The sequence below is a fragment of the Leptodactylus fuscus genome, chromosome 1, assembly GCF_031893055.1.
Source record: "Leptodactylus fuscus isolate aLepFus1 chromosome 1, aLepFus1.hap2, whole genome shotgun sequence".
NCBI lineage: Eukaryota > Metazoa > Chordata > Amphibia > Anura > Leptodactylidae > Leptodactylus > Leptodactylus fuscus.
In genome coordinates this window covers 311981870-311994031 of record NC_134265.1, presented here as the reverse complement: position 1 = coordinate 311994031, position 12162 = coordinate 311981870, and the positions used below count along the sequence as shown (strand labels likewise).

Sequence of the window (12162 nt, the reverse complement as noted above, 5' to 3'; positions counted from 1 at the left end):
TTCCGATCCCAATGCAAGTCAATGGGATTTTTTTTTATTAATCGGAGATCGGATTTTAAAAGCAATCCTATTCACTATATGGCATGGAATCTAACAATTGAACGCTTTAATTGTTAGAATCCAGGCTGTGTAGTGAATCACTAAGTAGCCAGAGGATTTTTTTTAAATCCTCTGGCTACTTAGTCCCCCCTGGTGTCCACTTACCTCCAGAGATGGCTGGTCCACTGCTCCGGTGTCCTTCTCGCTACCACTCCACGCTGCAGTCTTCTTTGCCTCGCTGGTCCCTGCCTCCCAGGTTAGGAGAGTGTGGGCGTGTACTGGGAGGGGAGACGTCATGTCTCCCCGCCCTGTACCTGCCCACACTCTCCTAAGCCACAAGCCCCGCCTTCCTAGCTCTTTAAACACTAACTTGGGAGGGCATTGAGGCAAAGAAGACTGCAGCGTGGAGTGGCAGCGAGAAGAACACCGGAGCAGCGGAGCAGCCATCTCTGGAGGTAAGTAGCTATGAGACATGTTAGTTTAGTCTCCCTTTAGAATGAATGAAAGCAGCCGGCGCGCAGGGGTTAAGGCTGTGTGCCGGCTGCTTCCATTCATTCCTATGGAACCGCAGCGGAGTGTATACTCAGTGTGAAGGCTAAGGGGAAATAGTGGGGAAATAATCCTTGATCTCGATCCCACCTAAATAGATCGTGTTCAGAATTCCGATCGCGATCGTGAAATTTTCTCGATCGCCGATCGGAATCCGATCTTTTCCGAACACGATCGCTCAACCCTAGACACCAGTATTATTATAGATAACACATAATAACTGGGGGCCCCATTACATATTTTGCATAGAGGCCTAGGAGCTTCAAGTTATTCCTCTGGTGGTGATGCTGGGTGCTGGAACCCACAAATCTGATATCGGTGACCTGTCTTAAAGATTGTCCATCAATATCAAGTCTTAGTCAAACCTTTCAGTGCAATATAATCCCATGATGACTGGACCTAGAGTAAGTACAAATTAAGGGACTGTCACAACCCCACCCCTGGTACTACACCCTGCCAACTTCACCAAATACTAAGATAGTTTTTGAAGTGTCCCAAAATTATATTCAACCCAGGGGATGATGAAAGTGAGTGCTATTTGGATATTTTATGCCCGGCCAGTTACAAAACTGTATTATATCTAAAAAAAAAAGTCTAAGTATTAATGCTGTATAGTCACCATAATATGGTAGTGGTTTCTCTAAAGCTTTGTTAATATTCATTCATTCATTCATTCATTCATTCATTCATTCATTGGTTAATGCACCAGGATGACTTTCTTCCTAAAGAAAGACTTGCAGATGAACAAAATGTGTATTTTGCTATCAAAGGCAATATTATATGAATATTTTTTGTAAAAACATAAACTCCCCACAGCATTGCAGAGTTGTTCAGAAAAAGTGTCAATATGAGTAGATGTATTTCTAGATACAGTAGACTAAGGACCAGAGTTTCTCAATATTTTACAACTTGTTAAAGGCAAGATTGGATGACCAAAAGTGTAATCACTACCCAGTGCACGACGATTGTGGCGACCACCATGAGTAGTTTCTGCAGTGAGATGACCGCACTATCCTCTTCCACAGCAAAAACCACCTGAAATCGGGTTGCTTTTGCTATGGCTGACCATCATATTTCTGTGCACCTTTTGCAAAGCTTTGTAAGAGGATGCACTGCAAAAATCGACACTGCAATAATAAGTTGGCATACTGCAAAATTAAAACCTACACGCAAGTCACTTCACACTGTTTACCGGGGTTTAGACACAAATATAATTGTATTTAAATGTATAGGCAATTAAAAGTAAAACTTTTTGTAAATTTTAGTAATTCAAAATTTTCAGAATATTTAAGATTTTCTCTAACCAACTTTTTGGTTGCCAATGGATACAAACATGAATTCAGCATCTTACTATGGTCTGAAACTTGTCAGAAACCCAGCCATGATTTCCTCATTATGAACAGGTTGTCTGCTCGTGCATGTGTGGTCCCTGCCTGATACTTTGTCCTCATGGCTGGGTTTCTGACCATAGAAAGATGGTTTGTATTCTTAGGTATTAGACCAAGACAAGAGACTCACGACTAAGATGGCTAAATCACTAAAACCTTGGAATGCTTATTCCTTTCCCCTGCACCTGGAAATCATCTTATTTCTATGGTTAATTTTATCCAAATTATTCACATTTATGCTGCTGAAGGCTACAACCTGCTGACAGTGTACATGGCTTGTCAGTACCAGGATGCTGCAGATCATTAATATGTTGATGCATTCACATCTTCTACGCTATATAGATGTAGGTGTGACAGTAAATACTAAATAACTAGAATAAAATATCAACCCAATCAATGACATTTCCATAATGTAATGTTATAACGTAATAATATATTTACCTGGAGACTGAATATGTGCATATAAACTAAGGTGCTAAGTGAAAACGAATGGGCAAAAATTAAAGATGAAATATGTCATAAAAACATCCAATTGCTTATTTGTAAAGGTTGTGACAGCCTCATGGATGTCAAAGATATAGTGACCAAATCCCAATAGGGCAGATTTACTAATACTGACTAAGGGTGCATTCACACTAAGTATACGCTGAGCTGATTCTGAACGTAAAACATGTTCAGAATCAGCGCGTACAAAGCAGATCCCATGCATTACAATGGGAGCCGGCATACGAGCACTCCCCATTGAAATGAATGGGCTGCTTTTTTCCCTATTGGTTTCAATGTTATACGCGCGTATTAAATCTATAGGGACAACGCATCACATGACCTATTATTTGACTTGGCTTTCAACAAAAAATGTGCCTAAATTTTGGCATATTTTTAGCACACAGTATTGCATCTTAAGCCATGCCAATAACACCTGCATGTTGGGCAAGGTGAATAAAGTGTCTTGGACAAGCTCTTTGAACCCAGAGAATCCGTTTAGATGTAAAGAGTAACATTCGACTACTAGTCCTAAGTATCAATGGACAAAGTTCCCACTTGTGCAGGGTATTTTGATAAAGGTCTAGTAGGGATGACTACTGATCCAGAGTTAGTGCCAGTTGTAATCCTGGAAGACCAAACACAGTCCTTCTACGTTAAAACAAATGCGAATAATTAACAAAGTGCCAAATGAGAGTGTATACATGGTCTGTTCTCTTACCAATGGTCCCATTAAGGTTCTTGAAACAGTTCATGGCTAACCTGCTAAAGGAGTCTTTGGCAACCACTAAACAATAAGCTCAACTAGTATATAGACAGATAGGAAATCCTGGAGTTTGGTCATTGTCTAGCCTATGCTGGGATAACCAAAAGTTCATTATATAATTTTAGAAAATAAACTGTATTCCATATAATTTTCTGAAAGCACTGTGATGCCTATTACTATGCTAGAAAATCTATTCAAAGAGTAAGGGGAACTAGCCGCAATGTATGACATCATGATCTGTTTACAACCATTAGCTTCTAGTGAACCTTTCACTGCCTCCTCCAATTCAGGTTATTAGCAGCTGTTAATAGTCACCGCTCCAACAATTCCAATACAGTTGGAACTTTATTTCTAGCCCCCACCATTCTTGAGTAACAAGCACAGGTAGTTTTGGTGCCCGATGTGCTATTTAATCTCTGTAATGTCAGGTGGGCGGTGTCAGGCAGGGGGTGTGATTCAGAGCTCCAATCAGAGGCAGCCAGTGTCAGAGCTCAGAGTCACACCCCTTGTCTGCTCCTGCCTGACACCGCCCACCTGAGAGTACAGAGCCTAAATAGTATATCAGACACTAATTTAGCCTGAATACAGCTCAGTCCCATTCAAGCGAATGAGATGAGATATGATAATAAGCACAGCCTAAGGATAGGTCATCAATTAATAATACTGAAAACCCCCTTTAAGATAACATACATGTTATAATACTATATTTATTTTATTTATTTATTTTATGTAGATTTTGAGCCCCATATAGGGATCACAATGTACATTTATTTTCTATCAGTATGTCTTTGTAGAATGGGAGGAAAACCACGCAAATACGGGGAGAACATACAAACTCTTTCCAGATGTTGTTCCTGGCAGGATTCGAGCCCAGGACTCTAGCGCTGCAAGGCTGCAGTGCTAACCACTGAGCCACCGTGTTGCCCCATAATACTACATTTCTATAGAGGTTCTGACTCTGTTCATAGATAATTCCTCTGAACAAAGAACGTAATACTTGAATCATTCTGGCATGTGACTACTTGCTTAGTTGCCTATTGCTCACCTGGTAGCCCAGCACACCGGTAGATCAAGTACAGGTATCTAGACTTTCCAGTGAGGTCTATATGACTATTAATGTAAATAATGTTTATGACCTCTAACGTTATTTTTCCTACCAGCTGTAAGCATGCATTGTATACATTATATACATTATGAGGAAGCTGACAGTATCTAATAATCCAAACAGATGGATGGATTGGAAAAGACATCCGTCATTCTAGATGTAAATTCTGAAACTTAATTATGTATTAAATGTATATTATGTACAGTATAGGAATCTCTCAATTTCAAAAGATGTCATACAATATATCATGGAAGTGCACAAGTGCACTTTGGTTTTTCCCAAAATTATGGTCCATGCCGAATAAAAGATAGTCTATGGGTCCTCTGAATGGACTATCAACAACTGTTTCTATAGACCTTGTGTCCTGTTTCCATATAATCGTGTCATTTGTCATGTCCAGGCCAATGATAGAAAGCAGTAAAGCCAGGAAAATGCATCAGAGGAATATAAGCAGAAAGTCCCAAAAATGACCACGTTTCTCAACTAGAATTGTTATATCAAATATAGGAGAAGTTAAAGTATACGTGGTGGGGGTCCGAGTGTTTAGATCATGACTGATCACAAGATTAGGGGTCCCTTTTTAACCAGAATGAATGGAGTAGGAGGTGCGCAGGATTTCTACGAGGCTGCCGATGAGAAGCCGAGTACAGCAGTTGCCTATATTCAGCACTTTCATAGAGATGACTTAGGCACATGTGTGATTGTTGCTCCATGTAGAAAGGGGGACATGAATTCCCCTTCTTTCCCAATGGTCAGACCACCACTGATCAGATAATATCCAGTGTCTCCTTTGTAGAATTACTTACTGTATTCTTAGTTATGACATCTCCAAAGGGACGCCACAGTCAGCAAGTTACTATCTAAGCATTTAAAATACAGAGGGAAGAAGCAAGGCATAGCGCCCACACAAGGCCAGGCACAATAATTCACCAACTCAAGCATCTCTTAAGAATATGATCTGTTATTTGCATTGGTGGCTCACTTTGACTTATGGAGTAGACCCCCCCCCCCCTACCAATTTCCTATACTACAAAGAAACCATGGCACATGTAGTAGTAGTCCTCATAGTGGCACCTCATGGGGGTATGATATACTCAATAATTAAGGATTAGTAGGACTTGGATAAAGATGTGAAGAAGCCTTGGCTACTCCTATACTTTTTGTGACTATATGGTTTCTTTTTTTCTTTCTTTTTTTTTATATTGTGATTTATTAGAGATTCTGTTAGCATAGTTTTCAGTTTATACCGTCCGCTTTAATACCTTATAACCTACTCAGACTTCTGCTCTGAAAATGATCTATTTGTGGCATCTTCAATAGATATACGGAACAGATGAGTCTGAGCTGTTTGCACATGAAATTTCATTGTGCAGAATATAATGTTTGAGAGATATAATATTACATGTGCTTCCAGATGCAGGTACTAGACTTTGGATACTAGCTTATCCAGTATTGAGTATGCTCCAACCATACACATTGGTATTAATACTAAAAGCCTGAATGATTATAGAAACTAAAGATAACAAGCATCGAGGCCATTCAAAATCCTATATAAGTCCAGTATGGAAGCGCAGTATATTACCATTGTCCAACCATACAAGTTCCACACTGCGGTAGACAGGACTAGGTATGTGATTGCATTTTGGGAAGATTCTGTCCATTTTATACTACACTGTCTATCAATAAGTATTTGGACACCCATGCAAATGAACATATCTGCGGTCATGATGTACGTTACGCCTTCTGCCGTTAAATAGGAAACAGCATTGGCATTAGTCGCATGCAAGATGCTACGAAGTGCAGAGTTGTCTGATTTTGAGAAAGGGGTAATTGTGGGGTACCACAGAAATGGTCGATCCTTAAGGGACATAGCAAGCGAACTGAATTATCCAAAATTGACAGTGACCTATGTGATTATGAAGTGGAAGGTGAACAGTGATTGTCGGAATGTGCCCCGAGTTCGCAGACTCCTGAAACTGGGAGATAGAGACCAACGAGTGCTGAGCAGGAGTTTCACCAGGCATCTGGGAGTATTGTGTCGATCAATACCATCTGTAAGGAAACATCTGCTGGGTTCTACCAACTATTGTATATGAAATGTTGCTTCTATTCTACCACAGGTGTCCAAATACAGTGTATTAAAGGGGTTGTCCAAGATTCTGAACAACCTCAGGGGTGGTAGGGTGGGTGTGAAAGATTTAAGTAAGACATACTGTCCTGTCCCTAGCACTCTTTTCACCAGCTGGGGAACATTGGCCCAGACGCCGGAAGCCTTTCATGATCAGTGAGACCAGTAAGTGGCCTGATTGGTCACTGGAGCGGGACTGGTGTCACTCACATCAGTGGTCTCTTACCAGCAACTGCTAAGGCCACAAGTCTCAGTGGTTACATAAGCCTCAAGGCTTCCAATTTAGTGAGTCAGATAAAATTTGTTCAATTTCATCCACTATGCTGCCACTGTAGATCACCATAGAGTTCATATCTAGGCGTATGCTTCACTTTGCCCCCAACTTTTACTCCACTCTCCCATAGGATTCAATGAACAATGCCACAGATCAGTGCTTTAAAGGAATTCTGTCAGCAGGAAAATTAGTAGCAAACTAATGACAGCACCTTTAAAGAGCTGCTTCTACACTTTCCAAAAATGTATTTTTTATTCTTCTCGCAGCTCCAGTTTCATGAATATCAGTGTTACGGTGAAAAGGGGCTTTAGGGAAATTTCTTCTCTTGCTTGGACTTCATTGCTCGAGATAACCATTCCTAATTGCTCCTCAGTTTCGGTCCCCCATTGCTTGAGTGGCATCTTATATGTTGTCACACTTTCTCTGTAGTTGGGGACCATTATCTAGAACAGAGAACAAAGCCCTTGCAGGAGAAGACACGCCCCTAACGCCCTTTTTGGCTAATTTGCATATAAATAAAATACAGATTTTCCTGAAAATGGAACTGTAATAAGGAATAAAAAATTGGAAGATCTGGAATAAGTGCAATTTATTGCAAATATTTTTTTTTCTCTTTTCTTACACTGAGTTATATTTCTGTACCCATGAACCTTAAATCGTATCTTCAATTAATTTGTTTTTTCTCAGAAATGAATAGTACAGGTGAATATAATAAACTTTTTAATATATCTTATTAAAGAAATCTGTTTTCTTCTCCACTTTGCAGGCTGAGTTACTTTCTACATATTAGTCTATAAAGAGGGGAGGGGGATGAAGAGGCTGCTAGAAAAGACTCAAATAATTGCTGCTGCTACACTCTGCTACTTTGTGAGTCAGGTAGCATGTTTAACACTGCCATACTTGTAAATAACAGGCTTACACTGCACAGAAGGAGGCAATAATTAAAATATTAACAAATAATTAATGAAACTATTAATTATTAATTTAATAATGCAACTAGCTGGCATCACTTGCTCTCTCCTCCCTTCTCCATAGACTTCTGTATGATCTGGATACAGAGACGGATTCTATGTAAACAACAGTCTGATTGAAGATATGGAGGAGAAAAGCAGCTTAATAAGTGGTGAAGAAAACAGATCCCCTTAAAGGGACATCTTATACTATAAAGCAAGAACAGGAGGTCACTGTACATAGGTATGACTTATGGTAGACAGTGCGCCCTGTCCTTGTATCTCTGGCTCCTATTGGGAGTGCCAAAGATAGCTGAATCAAATCAAATCAATGCTTTATTTCAGCTGTATTTGGTGTTCCCATTGAAGTGAATCGGAGCCCCATTCATCACCAGTCATGCCTTCATCTAGCCTGGCTATGGTCAAGCTGAATGCACAATGGAGGGAAAAGGACCCCTGTTCTTGGGATCAGGGGGGTTCTCAGCATCACAGATCAGCTACAAATAAAGGATAAATACTTTTTGTGGCATAAACTCTTTAATAAGATATCATACACAGTGTCTTATATTCACATGCACTATTCATCTATGAAAAGCTTATAACTGGAGGTACACTATAAAAATCTACACTGTATCATTCATCACCAATGTCACCACTAATGCACTGCTGTTCACCACTTATTCACTACTGTTCACCACTTATTCACTACTGCTGAATTCCCTCCTGTAATTTACTGTATAGTAAAAGCAGTTTAGTACGACTTCATTCAGACCTGTGTAACTCAATTACATTGAAACATTGAGTCCAAAGACACAACCTCGGGAGATTTATCACATTATGAACAAAACCAATTATTCTTACATCTTATGATCCACAAAAACAAAAACTGACATTGCAGAGTAGAGTCTGTTATTAGGTATATCTTTTACACTGTATATATTAGCCATTATGTAGCGCAAATGTGCGAATTTAGCTCCGTCACCTCTGAATTTATAACTCACCAGGAGTATCTGCTACTATTACTGATATACACCCTTGCAATAAAGATATATAATACCATCTTCAACCATCCAGTTATAAAAATATCATTATCATGCTTCATATTCACTTATTTCCAATAATTCATTAATTAGTTCATATTAGATAGATAGTTAGATAGATTAGATAGATAGATAGATAGATAGATAGATAGGAGATAGATAGCTAGATAGGAGATAGAGAGATAGATAGATAGATAGATAGATAGATAGATAGATAGATAGGAGATAGATAGATAGATAGATAGATAGATAGATAGATAGGAGATGGATAGATATTAGATAGATAGATAGATAGATAGATAGATAGAAAGAAGATAGACCGACAGACAGATAGGAGATAGATAGATAGATAGATAGATAGATAGATAGATAGATAGGAGATAGATAGCTAGATAGGAGATAGATAGATAGATAGATAGATAGATAGATAGATAGATAGGAGATAGATAGATAGATAGATAGATAGATAGGAGATGGATAGATATTAGATAGATAGATAGATAGATAGATAGATAGATAGATAGGAGATGGATAGATATTAGATAGATAGATAGATAGATAGATAGATAGGAGATGGATAGATATTAGATAGATAGATAGATAGATAGATAGATAGATAGATAGGAGATGGATAGATATTAGATAGATAGATAGATAGATTGATTGATTTTGTCTTAACCAAACTTCCCTGCTCCAGTCCACGCAGTGCTGGCCTCTAATAATCTCATTTTCTGAGGCTGTCAGTTCCTACTTTCTCTGATACATGGCATTTTAATGAGCAGTATTTGGAGAAAACCAAATTATGAGAACAGACAGGAAAGAGGACTTCTCCATGTGTCTATCGAGAGGTCAGTAGGTTGTGTAGAGTCAAGAAACCCAACAACAAACATACAGATGGCATCTTGACTTTACTAACCTTAATGGGCACCATTTACATTAATACATTTTAGAAGGAGTTGGAAAACTGGCAAGAAGTTACTATCTATGAAACAGCACACAATGTATCTAAAATATAATGCGGCATATAACTAATAAGGTGAGTGCGGGAAACCCCATCAAGTACCTGCTCTCATTGTATACTTATCTAAAGTCCCATTGCTCTAATACCACAGGTTGTATACTTTTACACTTAAGAAGTAACTGAAGAAAACAAATGTAGGTGTGTGAAGCATGCTGAGACTTATAGTTCTACTTAAAGTGTTGATAATCTAACTGAATACACAGAAGCTACTAAACCCTCAGTGTACTTAACAGGATTCATAGTTCTACAGTACATGGGGACACAAGCTGCCAGGGCATGCTGAGATTTGTATTTCCACAATGTCTTATTGAAATGAAACCTCATGAGGGGTCATCTCATTTCAGAAAGGTTATTAAACTTATCGACAGTTTATATAATATAGCTTTATCTACTCCTAGGTTATCTACACCAAACCCTGCAGCTCTTATATACCTACAAGTCCCAAATTGTATAAGCCACAGGTTGCGTGCTATAGCTTTAACCATCCCTAGGTTATCTACACCAAACCCTGCATTTTATCCATATATATATATATATATATATATATATATATATATATATATATATATATATACAGATCCTATATACCTACAAGTCCCAAAGTATATGCCACAGATTGCATGCTATAGCTTTATCTACCCCTAGGTTACCTACATCAAACCCTGCACTATATTCAGATGGATATCTACAGCTGCTGTGTACCTACACATCCCATTAACTTTCAGACTATATGAGCCACATGTTGCATATAGTTTTGCAGCCTAAGCTAAACTGAACCAACAAAACACTCTGAAACTTGTAGTTGTACACTAGATGTAGACATTTAACAATATAACAAAACAGATCAGCCTGTAACTATTAGCAATGCAGTCACCTGTTGCCAGTCCCATCATTACCTTCACAGATGCTTGTCCAGGATACTAAGATGATGAGAAGGAGCAGCCCATAAGTAGAATGCCCCCTGATTCTGTGCTGGTGGCCCCTGTCCTGGCATGGCTCTTCACTGACCTTCTGCATAGCCAGCTGCCTCTTACAGGAGCTGGGGCTCAGCATGGCACAGTCTCCACTAACTCTGGATAAGACGCAGCACTGAGGATCCTTCCACCTGTGCACAGTACCCAGCTCCTTATTGTGTGAACTCCAGCTCTGCGCAAGCTGCTGTGCGCTTTTATAGTGTAGCCATGTGGAGGAGCTTAAGGGACATGCATAGATCTATGGGAGAAGGTGGGGGCGGATGGCTAATGGCTGGGGGAGCAGCATCAGAGGGACTTTATTAGAGTAGACTCCCCCTCCCTGCTTCTTCTTTGGACGTCTTCAGCAGCAGGATTTTGTACTCACATCCCTTGTGCTACAGCTTCACTGATTTTAGGACAAACATCAAGTCTGACACTTTTACTAGATCTCCTGATGAAGAAACTAGTGAAATTTCCTATTTCGATAGCGACTATTGAGACGTCACGCCTTGCATGGTAGTTCCACCCTCCTGCACTCCTGCAACTTCCAGGATCCACTTTTTGGCTCCTGTTATGGCTTTAGTCCCTGTTTTGGCCACGTCAGAGAACATAGCTCGTGGCAGGAAGTGGAGTGAGTCACACACATGGACATATTCCCATGGTGGCTACCACTGATGCTCTTCACAGCATGGCGGTGGCAGGTGCCCTTCCATTCCCAGAGACATAGAAAACTGAAGACTGGCCATATGGTTTGGGAGGAGAGATTCTTCCCTACCAACTCTACCCACCAACAATGCGGCCCCTATTTGGTTACCTAAAGCTAAGTACCAGCGGACGATACCACCTTTAGAATAGTTTGGGTATTTAGTACCCTCTGGTGATACAGGGGCAATATTTTATAAAATAGGGTGGGGGGCAATGCATTGTGGCATGCAATGCCAGTTATGACCAATGTCAGGAGATGGGTAAACAGTAACTCTTCCCATGGGGCAGTTCTGCCTGACATGCATATAGCACCACTTCAGTTCCAATTGCCATACAGTCTAGATCGGGGTAGGGAACCTTCGGCTCTCCAGCTGCTGTGAAACTACAACTCCCATCATGCTCCATTCACTTCCATGGGAGTTCCAAAGACAGCAGAGCAAGTATGCATGCTGGGAGTTGTAGTTTTGCAACAGCTGGAGAGCCGTACGTTCCCTACCCCTGGTCTAGATTCTCTCACAGCAAGGATCATGACTGGTCACATGTGGTAGACACAATATGAGGGAGTTGCAAACTGTTCATTGATCCCACTTTTCTTTGTGCTCCCCAAAGAATCTGTCCTTAACAATTTTTGTATACCTCTAGTTATGTTACAGGTGTCACAGCTGGCGATGTGGTGGGACCTTGTCACATTAAGGTTAGAGACAGCACCATTCGGATCACCTGACAGGCCAACTATGACATGCTACTGTGGCTGGGGTGCC

At 40.1% G+C, this 12162-nt stretch overlaps 1 protein-coding gene across 3 annotated transcripts in view; it reads right to left on the bottom strand.

The window, feature by feature from the left end:
* NMU (neuromedin U) overlaps positions 1 to 10871 on the bottom strand; it is a 41591-nt gene extending 30720 nt beyond the window's left edge. For all 3 annotated transcript variants that reach the window (XM_075266085.1, XM_075266103.1, XM_075266095.1), the window contains exon 1: positions 10640 to 10871. In XM_075266085.1, coding sequence (XP_075122186.1) covers positions 10640 to 10796 — 157 coding nt within the window. In that variant the 5' untranslated portion in view covers positions 10797 to 10871. The remainder of the gene's footprint in view (positions 1 to 10639) is intronic.
* Positions 10872 to 12162: the final 1291 nt, after the last annotated feature.